This window comes from Hippopotamus amphibius, chromosome 9 (genome assembly GCF_030028045.1).
Source record: "Hippopotamus amphibius kiboko isolate mHipAmp2 chromosome 9, mHipAmp2.hap2, whole genome shotgun sequence".
Classification (NCBI taxonomy): domain Eukaryota; kingdom Metazoa; phylum Chordata; class Mammalia; order Artiodactyla; family Hippopotamidae; genus Hippopotamus; species Hippopotamus amphibius.
Window position 1 is genome coordinate 132,250,545 of NC_080194.1, and position 21,310 is coordinate 132,271,854.

Consider the following 21,310-nt stretch of genomic DNA (forward strand, 5'->3'; position numbering starts at 1 on the left):
GGTCATCTTTTTATACATACATTGCTTTGATAACAAAAGTAGCCTCTGCAGTGACAGGACCTTATGTGAATTTGGGGGGAGATGGAAATGTTCTAGGTGCATCCTTTGCTCTTTACCCATCTGTCCCCGGCTGCTCTCCAATGAAGACCACGGAGTTGGTTGTTGCCGGTATACCTGCCCATCCTCGACTGCCCTCCCTCTCGTGTTCCCAGAAGGTGGGGAGTTTTGGTCTCAAGGGATGTGGCTGTGATGGGGTTGGAGAGAAGGTCCTGCCCTGTTGGTGACCATCTCCCTCTGTTTTCTTCACTTCCAGATACCACCCAGATGAACAACGCAGTGCCCACCTCCCCTTTGCTCCAGCAGATGGGCCACCCACATTCCTACCCCAATCTGGGCCAGATCTCCAACCCCTACGAACAGCAGCCACCTGGCAAAGAGCTCAACAAGTACGCTTCCTTGAAGGCCGTCGGTAAGGGCTGTTTTGTTTTTTCTCTGTCTCCTGTACTTTTCTGTTTCTTCTAAATTTTCTTATCTCTAACTTTTTTCCTACTCCTTTTTATATCTTTCTGATCTCTTTCACTTATCCATCTACTATCTATCCATCTATCTATCTATCCATCTATCACTATCTATCTCTCAAAATCCCTCTCTCTCTGTCTCTTTCTCATATATTCTGGGTCTCTCTACCTGGGACACAGCTTACTAAGGACCAAAGCCCCTCAGCTGCTTTCTCTCGGCCCCAGGTCAAGTCCTCCCTTGCTGTGTGGGGCAGGATGTGTAGGGGAGGAGGAGAACTTGGATACTCATTTCATCCCACTGATACCTCATCCCCTTCCCATTGACCATCTGCCTAGCGGATCCTCAGGGAAACTGGGCTTAGCATCCAGGACACTTGGTCTCTGATCACCCTGCCCTTTAGGTGTGACACTCACCACCCACACAGTCCAGCCTCTCTCGGAGAAGTTGGTAAGCCTGCACATTCCTATCACAGGCAGCTTCTGTTTTTCTAGATGTAAATATTTCTGGTGGCAGAGGAGGTGGGGGTGGGGGGTCGCGAGCCTAGAGCACCTATTACCTGAGTTCTTAATCAAGTGTGAGACGTTGTGTTGGCCCTTTTATAAACACTTTCTCATTTTCTCATAGTGCTCCAAAGAGGAAGGCATAAGTATTGCCCCAATTTTCAGATTAGGAAAACTGAGACTTGAGGAGGCTAATTTAACCTGCCCCAAATCAAGCAGCCTGTGGGCAACTTGAACTTGTGTTTTTATCACTCCAGAGCCTGTGCTCCTGCCATTCCCTTCCCAAAGCCCTGGGGGGTGGGCGGGGCGGCGGGCGGGGCTAGGTTTAGTCCATTCCCTGGATCCGTACATGAGAGAGTCTGATGGTGACCCAGGCTCCTAAAGAAATGACTCGTGGCCACATTCTATAGGATGGAAGCAGCACCCACAGCAAAATCAAGCTTTGGGGTGAGCAGAAGACTCCCAGACCCCGTGCTTTCTTTTATCATCAGTTTCTCATCCTATTTTCTGCCCCCACTGCCAAGCTGGAGATGGGGTAGGAGACACATGCTGATTAATTCCAGTATGAAATATCCTAATTCTATTACAAACTGAGGACAGAAACCAAAGCACAGATGTGACCACGTGTCTAGGCTGCTGTCATAACCATGGTCTACAGACATCAGATTCATAAAACAAGCAAGGTGGTGCCCAGCAGAGGGCGAGGCACTTACCTGGAGCTTAGCATTTGAACCAGAAGTCTATCTTTAGGAATTCATGTTCCTCGATCTCCTAGGACTTCCACATGGAACCCTTTGAAGAGGGTAGGAGGGATGCTTATAATTCTGAGGGCACAGGTTGTGCTGCCTAAATCCCAAGCCTCTTAAGACTGTGCATACCAGTCTCCCATGCTTCTTGTTGAATTTCTCCACCCACTCAACCCTCATCTACACCTGTGACCACAGATTCCCTCTATTCCGTATTGTGTGTTTGCAGAGCACATACGTTCTAAGCATGTTCAGATAGACTCAGATATTACTAGGAAGGGAAGGGAGCTGTTGCCCAGGAGAGAAGGAGTCAGGGCATCTGTGCTCATGTAACTGCAGAAGGCTTCATGCACTATTCCATAGCCCACCTCCCTTTCTGTGCCTTGCATTTAGATGATGCATAGCACCTGCTGTTATATTTGATTCTTCGTTTGCAGTAAAAGAAATCCACCCAGACATCTCTTTCTTTTGGAACTGGTCCCATTACCCAAAACAACTCATTTATTCAACTTAGGCCCAGTGTTTCCTTCCCCCTCACCACTAGTAGCTCTTGGGTAAATCATAAATGGGTCTGCCCACAGAGTTCCTCAGTTCTGTCCAGGATTGACACAGGGCTCCTTGGTATAGCAAATGTTTGCAGTGCCTTAGGAATTAACCTTGCAGTCTGAAAGTTTCTCTGACACTCTGTGGGTAACCCTTTCTTCCACAAAGCAGGGACTCCTGAAATGTTTGTTGAATGAATGAATGAGCTTGTCTTTGACAAGAATCAAAGAATAGCCTAGTTGGAAGGGAGCACTGCTGTATCTTCTAAAATCTCTGAAGGGTTTCACTTGGGGAACCCTCCCCAATATGGGCTACGGTTGATGTGTCCCTCTTCTTCTCTTCCCTTCTTTTCTGCCTGTGATGGGAGTTCACAGGCTTTATCTGAGTCACGGACGATCTTGTGATGGTCTTGTGAGGTCCAGGGAGGGGCAGACTGAGTGACTACCTGACCCAATGGGTTACCCAGGAGTCTAGAGTCTGCCTGCCTGAATGAAATGCAAATCCCATAATAAATGTTCTTTCAAGGGTTCTTTATTAAGGCATAATGTGATCGTGGTGTGAATGATGAAATGCATTTCATTAACAAAATCATTACCACCCAGGAGAGAAGTTGTTTAAAAAATGGTTTGCTGTGGAAAGCTCTGCAGTCTCTGATAACCAGACTCATTTTCTAAAAATTTCAAGTCGGTAAATAAAGGGAGGCTTGGAGAGCCTTTAGGGTTAAATGCCAGGTTCAAAAATATTTCTGGAAAATCAGTGTTCTCTTGGAGGCTTTAATATTGAGAACATCAGGTGGGCTGGTCACTGAAACTCCCTGACCTCAGCTTCTTCGTGTGAAAAATGAAGAAGCTCTCTAGTTTCCAAGCTCCGTTCTAATTTTAAAATTAGAAAGCTAAACAATTCTACTCATTCTAGTTATTAGAATACCTGTGAGCTGTTAAATATGTCTCATTTCTTCACTAAACTCCAGGGAGGAAAGGGTGGGAACTGTTGGTAGTTCCCGGGATAAATTCTTCCCAAACAGGCCTTCCCTTCTATTTTATTTTATTATTTTATTTTATTTTTATTTTATCTTTATTTATTGTTATTTGCTTGTTGAAATCACAGTCATTGATGTTCAAAGATAGCTCCTTTCTCTCTATAATTCAGGGACTGGGAATGTAACATCTGGTCCTATATAGCATGTAACTACAGAATGGTCTCTGTTCCCAAGGAGTTCATTGCCCAGTTATGGTAAAATAGTAGCACACACTAGTGAAATGTAAGAGGCTAAACCTCACTGTACACTGTACAAGAAGGAGTGATGGAGTTGATAATTATTTCTTCAAATCATTCATTCATTCTCCACACATTTAATCTGGTGTCCCTTGATTGCAGGTCCCACGGAGGCATGAACCACGTCTGTCCCTTGCATCAGTGTATCCCAAGCACCATGTGGGCATCTTAATAAGCCTTCATAAACACCAGTGAGTAATATCACATGACAGACACCACCCACATCAAGTCAGGAGCATGAGACCATCAGCAAGATGGTGGCATACCGCACAGCTCTTGCAATTGGTCAAGACCGAGTTTAAGATCTAGTTCGTGCATTTATTTCAGTACTCAACCTCAGGTCTTAGTTTCCCCATGTGTGTCATGGAGATAATAAAAAATATACAACTAACAGTCTATTGGGAAGATTTGGTGATAGAGCGCAGGGAGAGTGCTTACCCTGGTTCATAGTCAGCCCTCAGTCCATACTGCCCCATATGAAAGTCTCCAGACCAGAGTTTGTTGGTCATATTTTCCCTTGTATCTCCCTATACACTGGTACCTTGATTAACAGCAATTGGTAGATGTCACTTTGAAGCAAAGAGAGTTGGATGCACATCCTTCACCCTAGTTTGATGGGAAAGATGTGCCTGAAAGAAAACTCACTTTGGGAATCTGATAAAACAAATAAACCAGCAGGCAAACAGCAAATGACTTTTTCCAGCTGTGCCTGAGGCCAGCAAAGGGGCAGCCCCAACCTCTTCCCTCTCCCCATCAACAGCCTGGACAAGGCAGGTCCATGTGCCCAGACCTGTGACTCCTACAGTTCATCAAAGAAAGATTCTGTTTCACTCAGCTCTCCTTCCTAAGTCAGAAATGTGGGTTTAAACATTTTCAAAGTATCTTCTACCAAGAAAAGTCAAGAAGTTGTTATTCTAGACGGAACCAGACTGTAACCTGACAGTTCAGCTAAGCACACAAGTTCTCTGGCCTGAGCCCCCCGTGTGATGGGTGCTTACAACATGAGGACCCACTTAATGGTTCCTCACAGGTCAATGTTTAGAAAGACAGTTGTTAAAATATCTCTTAAGGGTGACCTGATGGTTCAGAGATGGGTGATTCCTGCCTCCAGAACTGGGAAAAGACCACTCTTTTAATTCCTGGTGAGCTTTGCAAATGGAAAACTGCCTGCACGTTGGCATGTAGCTCCTATTGGCCCCATGGCTAGTTTCTCCTCTGGGTGTCTTGGGAGTTTAAATCCTCAGCCGCTAAAGGCTCCTGATCACATGCCCTTTAGATGCTTTAGTGCAATTTATGCTGCCCAGTGAGAGACAGAGACAGGTAGTAACAGCATTATTGATAGAAGGCTGTGCCTTTTTTTTTAATTCAAGAATTTATTAAGAAAATACTTCTTTGTTGCTATTCGACATGCTATGGACTATTTTCCCAGAACCACGTTACATTTTCCAGTAGCACTTTTTAAAACCACAGCAGCAATGCACTTAGATGTGGCAGGAATTCTTTTTCACTCTTTCTGTAGGAATCAAGTGTGAAAACCCTAAATGATGCATAAGCCCCTCAACTGTGAATTAACCTCTGCTAGGTTTTCTTGTTGTTCTTGTTGTTATGGAAGAAAGGGAGCTAGTATCATTGCCCCAAGCAGTATGCCTCTGAAGGAGGTATCAGTCCCAATGTCAAAAGATGGGGAAACTGAGGCTTAGTATAGTGAAGTAATTTTCCCAAAGTCACACCCAAAGAGCCAAGAGTCCTATTTGGGATACCCTGATTCAGACCATCTTCTTCCCACGAAACGATGTTGTCTCCCACAGAGCAATTTCTGACACCAGAAAGATATAACCAAGCAAAAGAAGAATAATAATAATAATAAAGAGATTGAAGAGGCCCATTCTCCTCTTTTGTGGGCAAGGACTTATTAAGGTATTCATTGTTTTCTTTGTTTGAAGGTAAAAGTTTTCCCATGATGCTGAGTATAATTGAGGTGTAACATGTTTAAGATACATTACAGTTGAGGTATAATTTCATATGTATATGTATAGTATACTCAGACCATAATTTTACAATAGTTTGACTGTTGAAATATATATATGCTAGGGTCATCAACATCCCAGTAAGGATAAGAAACATTTTTCTCTCCCAGAAAGTTCCTTCATGTCCCCTTCTTCTCAATGCCTTAAGCCCATCCTCTTTACATAAACATTTAATTTTTCACCCAACAAATATTTATCTAATGTCCACTAGTGTCACCAAGCCCATAAGGGGACCTTAACTATATATTTGACAGCTTGTATGCCAACTTATGAAGTGCCCTTTTTAGCACTGGATTTATGAAACAAAACCTGTTACTGTCTTGCCAGACTGAAGCCCTGTCTTAGATAGTGGAGATCGAGTTGACCACAGTGTGTTTCCTGCCTTCAAGGCAGTGATGGATTTGACTTGGGCAAATGTATTCCTGGGGTCAGGTGACTCAGTGACTCCACCAGGCTTGTGTCCACCCTCACAGGAAGATCTGGGGCCACATCACTATTTCCAGATGTCAGTGACCCTGGCTCAGAAGGGGAAGAAACATCAAGGCATCCCGGGCAGGTCCCACTTAATTTTAACTCCGTCACTCTTCCCCTGTCATTCCAATTTCCCCTCTGTTGTGAGTGATGAGCGTGTAGAGTCCATCTCCGCAGGGGGAACGTGGTGATTTGAGTGTCCTTTGGCACGCCTGGGAGGCCAACCAGACATGTTTAAATGGGTCCGGATCTGTGCTCTGTAATCATTCAGATCACAAGCTGTTCCCTGCGTCTCCTCCCAGCTGGCAGCCTGATATAGCTCTGGAAATTGTGCAGAAATGTTGAGGACTTAGGTTTTTCCAGGTAGATGCCTAAGAAAGGAAAGGGGAGATAGTATCGCACGCTGATTGGTCAGGCCGCCGGCCAATGGGCAGAGGCTACTGCACAGGCCCGTGCGTAGGTTTGCTCCTCTTTGAGTAAAACCCCATCTTACAGAGAAGGTCTATCGAGGACCGGGCAGGCCGTAGCCATAGTCATTCTCACCATCCTTTACGGAAGGGTCACTATGAGTTTCTCCTAATAATATGAGAATTCCCCCCAGGGCTCTTCCAGTCCATCTGAAACAGAATTCAATGTAGGGAAACTGATTTATAATCAAAATTCTGGATATTATGGGATTCTCAAATAACAAGCTTGATCCCTTTAGCGTTAAGGAGAATTTCTTTACCTTAGGAAGAATGACTCCATGGAGAACCTTGAATTCATTCATTCATTCATTCAACAATGTTTTTCAAAATAGACTGTGTGCTGGGCACTGTGTTAAGGTGGTCTCCACCCCACCTAGACTGCCACCCAGCATTTAACGTTGCAGTCAGCAGAGCACACCCCAACCTTGAATTTGGAGCTAATAAAGCAACCCCCCCTTTTAGCAGGGGGATTTCTATAAAAGAGGATCAAAATAGATCTTCTGTCAACAGAGCATTGTTAATAGCCAATGTGACCTCATGTAACTAAAACTTTGCTTTCTTTCTTAGAAGGTTTAAATTAGAGACAGATTCACCATCTAAGAACTCTCTCTCTCTCTCCCTGAAAACACCTAGGCTTTTTAGGGGGAACCTCTTTGGATCCTGTGTTGGGCATTCTCTTGATCGTGCTTCAGGGCCTTGCAGAGAGACGTGTTCACATACTCACAGCTGTGCATTTGGTCCCTCGCCCTGTTCCCGGGGTACCCTGAGACCTGCACCCCTTGGAGGCTGCAGCTGGGGGGCCAGCAGGGCATCTGGGTGTCAGGGCGCTGCGCACACGGGAAGCCCATGAACAGATCAGCATCTCTCCATTGTTATTTTTTTAGGAAGTTCTGAGGGTGACTGGACAGTGGCGACACTTAAGTCACCAAAAGGTACCGTACGGCTTTTTTTAGCTCTTTTGTCCAGGTGTTGTTGGATTTGGCGTTACACCATGACGGCACAAAGAGTCCCGGTGTCTGTGTGTGACCCAGTGCACATGTGTGTCTGCGTTGGGTGGATCTGCGGGTCTGTCTGAGTTCCAGTGTGTAAGTGTTGTGTGTGTGTGTGTGTGTTTCTGGGGTGGTATGTCTGTGCTTCAGACTGTTGTTGAAAAGTGTGCTACTCCTCACATCCCGACATTCATTGCCTGAAGGAAAATGTCACAATCAGAAACCATCCCAGGTAAGACACCCAGGAAACATTTTTTCTCAGAAAGCTGTGCAGGCAAATGACAAAACGTATGGTAAATTAATGCAGGGTGGAAAACACAACTTGTGAGAGAGAGATAAACAGAGTCAGATTGTTGGCCCTGGGTCTTGGGAATGATTGCCTTTTAGGGAACAGATGCTGTTTTCAACTTTCCTGGCTACCGTGGTGAGCACCAAAAGTTAAGGAGTTGGTCCCCTTGAATCTGTGTGTTAACTAGCTGGGTGACTGGGCTAGGTGGTAGTTGTAATTTATTAACCCCCTACTACATGCCAGACAGAGGGCTGGGCCCTTTATGTCATTTTGTCCTTGAACTTTCCGATGACCCAGCCATGCCTGTGTTGTCCTTCCCCTTCAGAGATGAGGACATGCGCGTCTGAGTGAGGCTAGGTCTTATTTGTCTAAAGTCATATAGCTGCTAAATGATGGAGCTGAATTTGAACCCATGTCTATCTGAATCTAATGCTTAAGTTATTTCCCACTGGGGTGTGATGGGACCAGCTATTTTCCAGAATGGACTGGAAACTCAGTTCTCTTCTTTCTTCACTCCTTATACTTTGTTGGATTTGGTGGTTGGGAGGATGTAGCTGACCCAAGCAGGTGGAGGTCAAACTCTTTAGTAACCTTGAAGTGGGAGAAGTTAGAAGATATTGCAGGGCTGTAGGTAAGATACTGGGAGGGCCCTTTTGCCTTCTCAAAAGACAGTTCTGGTTTCTACGTGGAGACTAGATCAGGGGAGGGTGGGCTGGAGTGGAGGTCCCCTTCTGGAAGGCTCTTGCAGTCATCCAGGTGGGCAGTGCCCCAAACTGGGATGGGCAGAGGATGAAGAGAAAACAGAGCAGAGGGGTAATGAAGAGAGTGCCGAAGGTAGTGAGTGAATGCATGTGAATGGGGAGGAGGGAGCCGTGCGCCGTCCCATGGTTCTCAGGTTTGAGCCACTCAGAAGTTCGTATCAGCATCCCCTGGAGGGATGTTAAAACCACTGCAGAGGGACATCTTGCTGGGAAAGTAAGACCCTTTGATTGGGTCTCCAAGCATCTTCCTGTGGGTTGAGGGTTCTGAAGAGGGAAGTTTGACCAGAGTCGCAGAGGCTGCAAAGCAACCTGAGCTCTGGGATGGGGAGGTGGGGGGGGGGGTGGGATGAAGAGGGTTGCCTCATATTCCAGAATTAGGAGAGAGAGCTTTAGACCCTCGTGTCTAATGAGAATCCCTTGATTACCCAGTTGTTGCCTTGAGAGAGGCAGATTTTTTGGGGTCTTGCGTTAGATAATAACTATTCACATGTCAACGTCCATTTTTAGAAATGCAAACAATTTGGAACATGACAGACCTACTAATTTGAGGCATAAACTTTTTTTTTCCTTCTCTTGTGAAAAACAAAGCCATTATGATTCCCGTGACAGCATTTAGAGGCAATCAGCATCCCTGTCCTTATATCAGCCTGTTGGTGTCTGATGCATTTAGAAAATATTTCAGGACAGGTCAAAAGCAAGGGCTCAGAGGCTATTTTTCTACTCATACCGGGCTAATTTCACCTGTCCTGCTAAATGCACATTTATTTATCCCACTTTGTCTGGGGAGGAGAAAAGGGGTCCCAGAGAGGGGAGGTCCAGGTTCCTCTGGGGTCACTGATCTTGCCCTGTTTTTTCTACTCAGCCTCCAGACCCTGAATCTACATGAAGCATGATCACAAGGTCGGGGGTTGTATACCCCGCCACCTCTTGAAAGAGAGGTGTAAGCAGGATGTGATGGATGTAGCCTCAGATGCACCTGGGTTCTGATTGTGGTCGCTCTTGTTCCTTTCTCCAAGTCATTCAACCTCTCTGAGGCTCTCTTTTCTGATCTACAAGATGGAAGACACCACTGTCACCTCCCTCCTAAGGGTGTTGTGAGGACGAAATGAGATAACATGTACGACATGGTGTCGCAGCACCTGGTGTGTCGAAAATGATAAACACATGAGGTTGTAACTGGTATTATTATGACTGTTATTATCAGGTGAGCAAATTAAAGCTCTGAAAAATCTCATGGTAAAAAAACTGTCAAACTCTGTGTAACCCATCATTTCCCAGGCACTTTTGCCGTCTGATCTCTTTCCTCTGTGGAAAACCAATTCACAGCTTCAGCTCCAGATACTTGAATGTTGCTAGGAAATCACTTTGGGAACACAGGGTGTGCGCAGAGGGATGGGTGTCTCCTGGAGAGGTTGGGTAAAGAAGCAGTAGCTGCAAAGGAGAAAGGACGAGGTCCCTGAAGATACGAGTTTCCTGCTTCCACCTGCATTGACTGTAACTCACTTTGGAGGGGAATCCTATCTGCCAGGAAATGGCAAACAGATCTTAGCAGTTTGCACTACCTGAGGTTTTCCAGGCAAGTCTCCCCCTAGTGGTCACTGCTGTAGATCCACGTGCCCAGCCCTGGGGACTCCTGGTGTGATTGTTTAATACCCAGGATGCAAGATACCACTACCACCAGCCCAGTGGACTCCCCTAACCAATATGAATATGTATCTTGGAAACACATTTATTTTGCAAAACGAATCTTTGAACCTGTCCTTAGTCTAGTGCTCCACTGGAGCCCTGAACTTGGAGGAAACTGACGCCACAGTGCTGTGATTGCATCACTCTAGCTCTGCCTAGAATCAGGTTGTGTGGTCTTGCCCAGGCCACGCACATGCTCCTGACTTTCATTTCTACCATTTCTAAAATGGAGGAGATGATAGTATTCACACTCCATCAGATTTGAGGGAGTAATTTTGTGAGACAATGCAAATAATACCATTTGATGAAGCAGTGAAGGAAATATACTTTTTCACCCTTTATGCTTCTGCAGATGAGGGAACTGAGTTCCCTTGAGATAAATGAGGTTGCCCACATTCACACAGGGTATCACACCCAAGACCAGGACCCAGAACTCAAAGAATGGCTTAAGACCCCAATGTTCATAGCAGAAATATTTACAATAGCCAAACATAGGAACAACCTAAATGTCCATCAACAGATGAATTGGTAAAGAAGATGTACACACACACACACACACACACACACACACACACACACACACACTGGAATACTACTCAGCCATGATAAAGAATGAAATAATGCCATTTGCATGGATGGATGGATGCCATTCATGGATGGATCTAGAGATTGTCATGCTAAGTGAAGTAAGTCAGACAGAGAAAGACAAATACCATATGACAACACTTATGTGTGGAATCTAAAATATGATACAAATGAACTTATTTACAAAACAGAAATAGACTCACAGACATAGAAAACAAACTTATGATTACCAAAGGGGAAAGGCGAGGGGAGAGATAAGTTAGGAATTTGGGATTAACAGATACACACTACTATATATAAAATAGATAAACAACAAGGACCTATTATATAGCACAGGGGACTATATTCAATATCTTGTAATAATGTATAACAGAAAAGAATCTGAAAAAGAATATCTCTATCATCTATCTATCTATCTATCATCATCTATCATCTATCTATCTATCTGAACCACTTTGCTGTTCACCTGATCATTGTAAATCAACTATACTTCAGTAAAAAAAAAAAAAGTCAGTCTTTAAAAAAAAAGAGTGGCTTAAGAACTTGACCCAGAATCACTGGAGATGCCTCTTACCAATGTCCATCCTGGGCCCATCCGCTCTACGGGCTTGGAACTTCTGGACGGGGGCCTTTACACTTTTTCATTTTCCATTTTTCATTTGTTTTAAAAATGCACCTCCTGGGTCATTTTATGTGCACTCAATTCTGGACCTACGTTTTCCTAAGACCCAATCCTGGATACAAACACAACTTACCCCAGAGCACCAATTTTCACTTGCCAGCATTCCTCTAAACATGAGTATTTTTGCTGTTTGCTGAAATAAAGCTTTTCTTAGTTGGGGTTAGAGCTGGGGGCTACAGCTGGAAGGTAACAGCATTGCAGGCAGATAGTCCTGAATTTGGTGTCCTGCTCTGCCGCTTCTCAGCTGTGGCAGAGTCATCTGGCAGCCAAATTACTTAGTATCTCTGGGCCTTAGTTCTCATCTGTCACATGGAAAAAATGATATTGCCTCATCACCTCCCTTTAAGAGGGTTTAAATGAGATAATGTAGGTGAAATGACTAAAACGATATCTAGTACATGGTAGGCACTCAAGAAATCCTAGTTCACTCTTTCTTCTAAGAAAACTGATGTAGCTTGGTGATAGTCATCCAAGAGATGCTACAGAAGCATAGGCCAATAGAAAATATGTGATTTGGGTTACAGTTCTGTTGGAGGGTGCACAACTTGAGGAAGGACTCGCTTAAAAGTGGCCTTAAAACATTACTTCATAAAATTCAGGCTTTTGCAAATTTCTGACTCGGGTTATTGGTTTGTGGGTGAGCAGTAGGGTACAGAGCAAGTGGAGGATAGGGAGATGATTTTTCTTTTTTTTAATAAAAATCAAATCCTACCAGCTCCTGAGTTCAGCCTCTTTGGAAAAGCATACAGCAAGCACTGGCAGTTTGATGAACTTCCTTGGGAACCCATAGGGCATGAAGTGAGCTGTGGAGAGAGTTCTCTGCTTTGCAGAAAATGGCATTGCAACAAGATAGCAATCCTACTATATATCAAATGGATAACTGATAAGGACCTACTGTATAGCACAGGGAACTCTACTCAGTACTCCGTAATGACCTATATGGGAAAAGAATCTAAAAGAGAGTGAATATATGTACATGCGTAACGGATGCACTTTGCGTACACCTGAAACTAACACAACATTGTAAATCAAGTAGACTCCAATACATTTTTTTAAAAAAAAATGTATCCCTCTGAGGCTAAGCTGGCTAGATACCATTCGTGCTAAAAGCCCCCAAATCTTGCATGGTGCCCCTGTCACATAGTAGAGACTCAACATACATTTTATTAATACATTATTAATTGAAGCTGGACATTGCATTTGAAGGGACTCCTGTTGTCTTTTCTAAAGAGGCCTTGGAAAATAGAAAAATCAACCAGGTGGAAGCTAGGGTGGGGGTGGGGGGGCGGGGAGGTGGCAGTGTTTAGATCCAGTGCTGCTTCTATTCTATTGGGTGTCCTTCAGCCCACAGTTGCTTCTCCTGTAAATGAAAGGCTGGGATCATTGATCTCATTGGCCCCTCTGTCTCCATAAGTAAAGATCCCAGGCTTTGCTCTGATCGGCTTGCCTTGTCATGTGGCCATCTCTGAACAAATTGTTATGGGGAGGGCAATGAAATGGGTTGTTTGTAGTCATTGGGGAATGGCTGGGGGTGAAGGAATGGAGGCATATGTCATCCAAACCATGTCGATTAAGAGTAGGGGAGACGTGGATCCAAGCCTGGAAATTGGGGCTCTTCCTGGGAGTAGGGTAAGTGAATGATTGGTATTTGCGTCAGTTATCCATTGTTACAGTAATGCTGCATAACAAACAACCTCAAATCTCATGGCTGAAAATTATTTAGCTCAGCATTTATTGAGATCAGGGGTCTACGTGCCCGTGATTTATGCTGATGCAGGAGGTTCTTCTAGACTCAGCTGAGTTCACACATGTATCTCAGGGTTGGCTTATGTAGGCTGGTTTCAGCTGGAAAGACTGGGGTGACTTGGCTCTGCTCCAGAGAGGGTCACCTGGACATGTTCTCATGATGGGGGCAGAGATGCAAAAGAACAACCAAACACCAGCAGGCACTTTTCAAACTTCTGTGTGTGTCATGTCTGCTAACCTTCGTTAGTCACATGGATGAAGTCAGAATCCAGTGGTGGGGAAACAAGATCCTCTTTTTTGGGGGGTGAGTTTCAGTCACATAAAAAGAGTGTGGATACAGGGAAGGGGGAAAAATGGAGGTCCTTCATGCATTCATCTAACATGGAATCCCAGATCTTATCATTTTCTGCTTTGAGATGGTCCTTTGCACATTGGAAGGAAGTATGTAGGGTTAAGGAGAGTTAACCTTTATTTCCTCCCTTTAAAAAACCACCAGTTGTTTAAAATTTCACCAGTTCAGAGGCTGATTATAAGACAAACCATGCAGTGAATTTCTGAAAAGAAACATCTCATCTATGGAGCAGCAGTGCCGGAAGAAGGGCAGTGAACGAGTGCACAGTTTCCACCCAGGGCCCTTCGACACAGAGGGCTCTGTGGTCAGCCATGGATGGAGCACGAGTCCAGCCATCTTGGTTCAGTGGCCTTTCAGAAAGTGGTGACTGCCCAGCAGGACTGCCTAAGGGAAGAGGCAGAGAGCTTGAGGTTTCACAGGTGCCTTGGCAGCAAGACATTCACAGAGGGCTCCCTGCAGCCACAACAAAGGGGCCGACGGTGCAGCTGGACAGCTTTGGTGCAAAGTCCAAGCCAGGTACTGTTTCAGAATCCTTACCAACAAAGGCAGCAGTGCCTCCTCTTGGGACGCCTCAGGGCTAAGACAAAAAAAAGGGCCAGGCTCCTGATCTCCCCTTGCCAATTTTCTCTCTTAGAGAGATAAGACTTCAGGAAAGATGTGCGGCCCTGTAGGACCAGCCAGGAGTCCTGGCTTTCATCAGAACCTGGTTCAAATGTGATTTTTCCTCCTTGTGTCTCTACAGTGAGACCCAGAGCCAGGTGAAATGGGGCTAGTTTGCCATAAAGACGGATCTTCCCATCTCCTCGCTGGCTCTCTCCTGCCTAGGAAGCCAGGCTTTTGTCCTGCCTTTCTTGTTTCTACCTGGTGAGATACCCCAGGAGCCTGTGCAGCTTTATAGCATGTGTTTCAAAAGAAGAGAGAGGGTGGCACAGTGGTTAAGAATCCGCCTGCCAATGCAGGGAATGCATGGGACACAGGTTTGAGACCTGATCGGGGAAGATCCCACATGCCACGGAGCAGCTAAGCCCTTGTGCCACAACTACTGAGCCTGCACTCTAGAGCCTGCGAGCCACAACTATTAAGCCCACGTGCTGCAACTACTGAAGCCTGCATGCCTAGAGTCCATGCTCCGCAACAAGAGAAGCCACCACAATAAGAAGCCCACTCACTGCAAGGAAGAGTAGCCCCCACTCTCTGCAACTACAGAAAGTCCATGTGCAGCAAGGAAGACCCAATGCAGCCAATTAAAAAAAAAAAAAGGAAGAGAGAAATACCTGGGTATTTTATTTTAAACATGAACTCTTTCCCCTTTTACTGTTTAATTCAGCTCATGATGGAGAGAAAAAAAGTAGAGACCCAGAAAACACTCCTATACAAACAAAAGATCAGTACTATCCTAGTAAACCAAAAGGCCTCACAAATACAGTGGCTTAAGAGAAAGAAGTATATTTCTCTCTCATGTAATGGCTCCAAAGGGAGTGGTCTAGGTTGGTGGGGCAGCTTGACTCCAAGCCATCACTCAGGGACCCGGGTTCCTCCAGCATTGTTGCTCAGCAGCCCTCTACTGTATTGTCCTCATCTGCAATGTCAGAGTTAGTTGCTGTCATGGCCTATGGGAAGGGGGAGAGAGGACCCCCAGGGCAACCAATTTTCTTTTAAATGAGCAAGGTGAAGTAGAAATTGGAGGCATCACTTCTGTCCATTGATGAGAAATTACCCACATGGCCAAATTTAGCTTCCAAGAAGGCTGGGGAAATCTGGCTCAGAGCTAAATGGCCATGTGCCTAAGGAAAAGAGGTAGAAGCGATCTGGGAGACAAGGAGCAGTCTTTTACCGTTTCGTCTCAGGTGGGGTATACGTTTAAGGAGCCTTACTCTGCACCAGGCACAGTGGTTTGTGCTTTCATGCCTTGTCTTGTTTACTTCTCTGCTGCACTTTGCAAAGTAGTTCTTCCTGTCTTCACTTTATATTCTTTTTGTTTTCTGACGATGACAGCAGTAGCAGCTATAATCTAATGAATACCTACCATGAAGAAAGGACCTTGGTACTTTACATTATACAAGATAGTTTACATGATTCTCTTGAATACCCGAACCCCCTACCATGTAGAGATTATTTTATTTTCGATTTTATTGGTGAAACTCTGAGGACTTAGATAACTTGCTGAAGGTCTCCAGCTTATAAATGGAAGAGTTGAGATTTGAACCCAGGTCTTCGTGCTTTCCAGGTTCATGCTCTTTCTACCATATTGTAAAGATGGTTCTATGGCCACAAAAAGCAGGTGTGCATTCTTCCAAACTCTTCTCTCTGCTGTATAAACTGGATGCACTGAATCCTCCACTCTCTCAACCTCACTAATCCTCCTTTCTCTCTCAACATTCTCAGATCTTATTACTGAAGTCTTGCCTTCCAAGACAGTACTATGGTTGTAGAGAGCTCAGTGTGATCGCTGCTCTATGAGTGGTGGGGAAGGGAGAGTGGAAGCACAGGGAAGAGAATATTGGTGAATATCTCCAAATGGGATGCCCCTGCATTGTCATGGAGGGAATCGGTGTGACGTAGCATGAAGAGCCCAGGCAACCACACCTACCTCATTGGCTTGGGGTGGGGCGGGGAGCTGACTAAATGAGATGATACCTGTAAAGCACCTGGACAGTGCCTGGCTGGAGCGGTAATGAAGCTTCAGGCTCCTCTCAGTTCTAAGAGAAGCATGGAGCACCTTATTCAATCCAGCTCAGTGACAGGAAGCCACTTTTGGTTGGTGACTGGCGAGCACTCCCACCAATGCCAGTGCATCTCAGAGGATGCAAGACCCATACTCTTATAATGCAATAGCCAACTGAGTGCTGAAGACCTGGCAGAGAGAGTCTCTCATGACACCCTAGCTCCCTTCTGTTGCCCTGCTTTAAGGAAGAAAAAGGTAAACATATATTGCCTTTGGGGGGAATTCGAGACCATGAAATTTCCAATCATGACATTTTGATGTCTCCTCTTGTGAATAAGATTTACATGTGTATCTCAGTCCCTGATGTTTTGAGATCAGGAATCAAGCAAAGTGTTTTCTCCATATAAATCTCACTCTGTCCTCCATCTTCTTTAGTTTGGGGGGAGTCTTTTCCTGCAGATAGAAACTTAAGGAAACAAGAGTTTCTTCTGTAAGGCAGGCAGATGGTAAAATAGATGGTGAGTGTTGCTGTCACAGATTCATAAATTCCAGGATACTTGAAATTCAGCTGGATGTCCGGGGTTTAGATCCCAGCACCGTCACTTGGACAAGTTGCCAAAGCTCTCTTGCTTCACATGAGATGAGACCAGCAATAGCATGTACCTCATTAGGCTATTGAGAGTATTAAAGAGGGTAAGAAATTTCCCTTCTCTGGCCGGGTGCCTGGGGCAGCACATGCACTTAATAAAGGTGAGCTCTTACGCAGGTTACACTGGAGGAGCTGGGAGAGGGGCATGTCAGCACAGCCTGCTGCTGGATCCAGGGGGTCTCTTTAACCAATCCCGCATCCCGCACCTGACTCTGTTCTACCTCCCCTGAGCTATGGCTGCCAGAGTACATCCATACACCTGCAGGTTTTCAGCCAGAAGTTTGGAGCTGGACAGCAGCCTGGTTCTCCTGCCCCCAAAGCTCCAGTCCTTCTATCCCTGTAAAGTGCAGGTCACGTCACCTTCTATAGTGTGGACCATGTATTAGAGAAACAAAACCAGCTGCATATTTGTGTGTGTATATATGTAACTTGTGGTGGGTGTGGCACACTTTGCCTTGTGTAGCTGCATCACTCCAGTCTCTGCCTCTGATTTCACATGGCCTTCCTCTGGATGTGTGCGTCGATGTATCCAAATTTCTTTACTCTTATAAGGTCACCAGTCATTGCATTAGGATCCACATAAATCCAGTATGACCTCATTTTATCTTGATTACATCTGTGTAATGGGTACCTAGGCTATATTTTATACATATACATATTATATATGTAGGATATATAATATACATATAGGATATATTATATAGGATATATATGTACAAATATGTATATATGAAATATATGTACATATGGAGAATTATTACAAGGAATTGAATTATGCAATTATGGAGGCTGAGAAGTCCCACAGTCTATTATCTGCAAACTAGAAACCCAGGAGGATGGTGGTGTATCCAGTCCAGGTCTGAAGGCCTGAGAACCAAGGGAGCTGATGTTATAAATCCCAGTTCAAGGGCAGGAGGAGACTAATGTCACAGCTCAAGCAGGCCAGGCAGGAAGGCCGTGGATCCTCTCTTTCTCTGCTTTTTTTTTTTTAAACAGCTGGGCCAAGTGAGCTGTTTACTTTTATATATATATATGTATATATATAAATTTATTTATCTATTTATTGGCTGCATTGGGTGTTTGTTGCTGCGCACAGGCTTTCTCTAGTTGTGGCGAGTGGGGACTACTCTGAGATGCGTGGGCTTCTCGGTGTGATGGCTTCTCTTGTTGCGGAGCATGGGCTCCAGGCGCACAGGCTTCAGTAGTCGTGGCACATGGGCTCAATAGTTGTGGGTCGCGGGCTTAGTTGCTCCGTGGCATGTGGGATCTTTCCAGCCCAGGGCTCGAACCTGTGTCCCCTGCATTGGCAGGTGGATTCTTAACCACTGCACCACCAGGGAAGCCCCATTCCTCTGCTTTTTGTTGTATTTCATCCCTTAACAAATTTGGTTGATGCCCCCCTGCATTGGAGAGGATGGTGTTCTTTGCCCACTGATTCAAATGCTAATCTCATCCAGACCTAGAAATAATGTTTCATCTGGACACCCCACAGACCAGTCAGGCTGACATAAAATCAACCATCACAGACGAGATGACCAGATGATGAAACATCCTGCCCATTTCTAATATTTGAGAGGATGTGATTGGAGTCAAACTGTCTCCAGTGCTTTTCTTCCTTTATCAGATGTTTATTACTGCACCCCACCATGTTCCTGGTGCTGAGCTAGGTGCTGGGGGTACAGTGATGAGCAGAGCAGATATGATCTCTAACCTAATTGGAGCTTATATTCTAGTCGAGGGAGACCGACAATACACAGGTAACTAAGAAAGAATATTTCACATAATGATGCAGGCTAAGAACATATTAAAATAGGGAAAGGTGATGAGAGCAACTGAGGGTGTTTTCACTGGGTCATCAGGAGGGATTTTCTGAGGAAGTGACCTTTGAGCAGAGAACCAAATGACAAAAGGATCCAAAGGGAAGGGCATTTTGGCAGTGAAAACAACAGAGACGAGGTCCAGTGGCTCTGAGATGGTGGAAAGCTTGGTGTGTTCAGGAACAGAAAGGAATCCTGTGTATACTGGGTTGAATAGCATCCCCCTTGCCCTGACCCAAATCCACTCAGAATCTCAGTGTGTGACCACGCTTGGAAATAGGGTCTGTGCAGACATAACCAAGTTAAAATGAGGTCATCCTGGATTAACGTGGGTTCTAATCCAATGACTAGTGTCCATATAAAATGTGGACACATAAACGTGTACACAGAAGAGGGCCATGTGAAGGCAGAGGCAGAGCTCGGAAGTGCAGCTACAGACAGGGAATGCCAGGATTACTGCAACCACCAGAACCTGGAAGAGGTGAGGAAGGATACTTCACGAGAGCCTGCAGAAGGAGCACAGGCCTACCGACACCTTGATTTCAGACTTCCAGCCTCCAGAACTGGGAAAGAATAAAATTCTGTTAAGTCACCCAGTTTGTGGTAGCTTGCTGTGGCAGCCCCAGGAAACTGGTATACTATGTGATGGGTCATAATAAGTGTGGGAGAGGTGAGGGTGAGCTGACAACCACCAGAGGCCAGGCCATGCCGACCTTGGGGGTCACGGCAAATCATTTGGATTTGATTCTTAAGTGTGAGGGGAAGATTAATCACTCCATTTCAATATATTCTTGGACCAAAGGTGGGGACAAACGGGGAACTGATGAAAGCTTAGGTTGGGACATTGCTTAGCAGGTGAAATCCACCACCTGAGACCCACGATGATCACCAAGGGAGAATGAGCGGTAGGAACCCCTGCTTAAGATATCTTTGGCCCAAGGAAAGAAGGTAGGTGGGAGGCCACCTGCCGAGACCCTCATATGTGTAGCTTGTTTGGAGAGCTGGTTATTACCTTGACTCTCTCCGTCTCCACGGAGGCGAAGCTCCATCCCACCCTGCACCTGTACCAGTGTCTGCTGCTAATTAAGAGAGAGACAGATGGAGGAAGGTACAGTTTAATTTTATAGCCTTGGTTCCTTCAAGGCAATTAGGCTCATTGGAAGGAAAGCACCTTTTTCATTCTTTCTTCCTCTTTTTAAATGAAGAAAAATCCAAACAGAGAGGACCAGTGATGTTGAAAGCCTCACACATCTGTTTCCTGGTTGGCTTGTTAGCCATCTGCCCACGAGGTACCCGGGCTGATTAGGTTAATGTATTTATTAATGGGGCTTACAAGGCTGCTCAGTGAATCAGTGATTTGCTTCACAAGCAGCTTTTTAATATACTAAGACAGGGACCACAGTGCACAATGCCGAGAGAATCCAGGTAAATATTTCTCCCCATCCTTGGTATCTAAATCGGAGGGAATGAGAAAGAGGATTTCACGAAAATTGCATCTTCTGCTTATGGGAACAGTTCATCCACCTAACCACCAGCCACAGCCTTGTTGAAATGATCTTGAAAATAACTCTTTGAAGGACAGTTTTATGCCCCAGGCAGCAAGTCTGTACCTGCTCTGCACTTGTTGAAAACACCTCTGAGTCTTGGGGACGGAGGATAGTCAGACAAACAAATAGTTGTGAACGATATAATCCTGCCTACAGGACATGAGATGATCATCTGATGACCGCTTCTTTTCTTCACTGTATTACATAGATATCCTTTCAGTTTTTGAAACTACCATGCTGCTTCCCACCTCAGGGCTTTTGCAAATGTTCTATATCAGTTATCTACTGCTGTGTAACAAATTACCCCCAAACATAGTGGCTTAATCTAGCAACTGTTTATTGGGCTTATGGTACTGGGTCAGCTGGGCAGTTCTTCTGGTTTGGGCTGGCTTGGTTGTTCTTGGCCAGGCTTACTCAGTGTCTGTGACCAGCTGAAAGGTGGGCTAATGGCTGTATTATCCAGGATGGCCTCCCTGGGTATCTGGCAGGTAGAAGGCTGCTGTTGGCTGTGGTGAGCATGGGCAACTAGACTGCAGGTGTCTCATCCTTCAGGAGGCTAACCTGGGCTTCCTTCTTTGCATGGAGGCAGAGTTCCAAAATCTGATAGCAAAAACTGTAGAACTGCTAAGAGCCCAGGCTTGGGATGTGCATGATATCATTTCTGCTACAGTCTACTGGTTAAAGCCAATCACAAGGTCAGGCCATATTCAGAGGGTGGGGAAATGGACTACACCTCTTAATGGAAGGAACTGCAAAGTATTACAGCTATTTTTGCAATACACCCCACATGCACTCACCTGGAAGCTGTTTCTGCAACTCTTCACCTTCGGATTCCAACTAACAGAGCATCCTCAAGGATGCCTTTCCTAAACAGCCCCTCATTCCAAATGGATCAAGGCCCCTTCTTATGTCATCTCATAGGGACAACTAGGCGCTTGACACAGGTAGAGGGAAGCAAAGAGGGAAGGAAGAAAGGAAGGAGGGGTGGTTGGTT

At 45.2% G+C, this 21,310-nt stretch overlaps 1 protein-coding gene across 1 annotated transcript in view; it reads left to right on the forward strand.

Annotated features, from left to right (window-relative positions):
• SHISA9 (shisa family member 9) overlaps positions 1–21,310 on the forward strand; it is a 309,243-nt gene that overhangs the window by 282,976 nt on the left and 4,957 nt on the right. The window contains exons 3-4 of the mRNA XM_057750200.1: positions 314–469; positions 7,433–7,480. Coding sequence (XP_057606183.1) covers positions 314–469; positions 7,433–7,480 — 204 coding nt within the window. The remainder of the gene's footprint in view (positions 1–313; positions 470–7,432; positions 7,481–21,310) is intronic.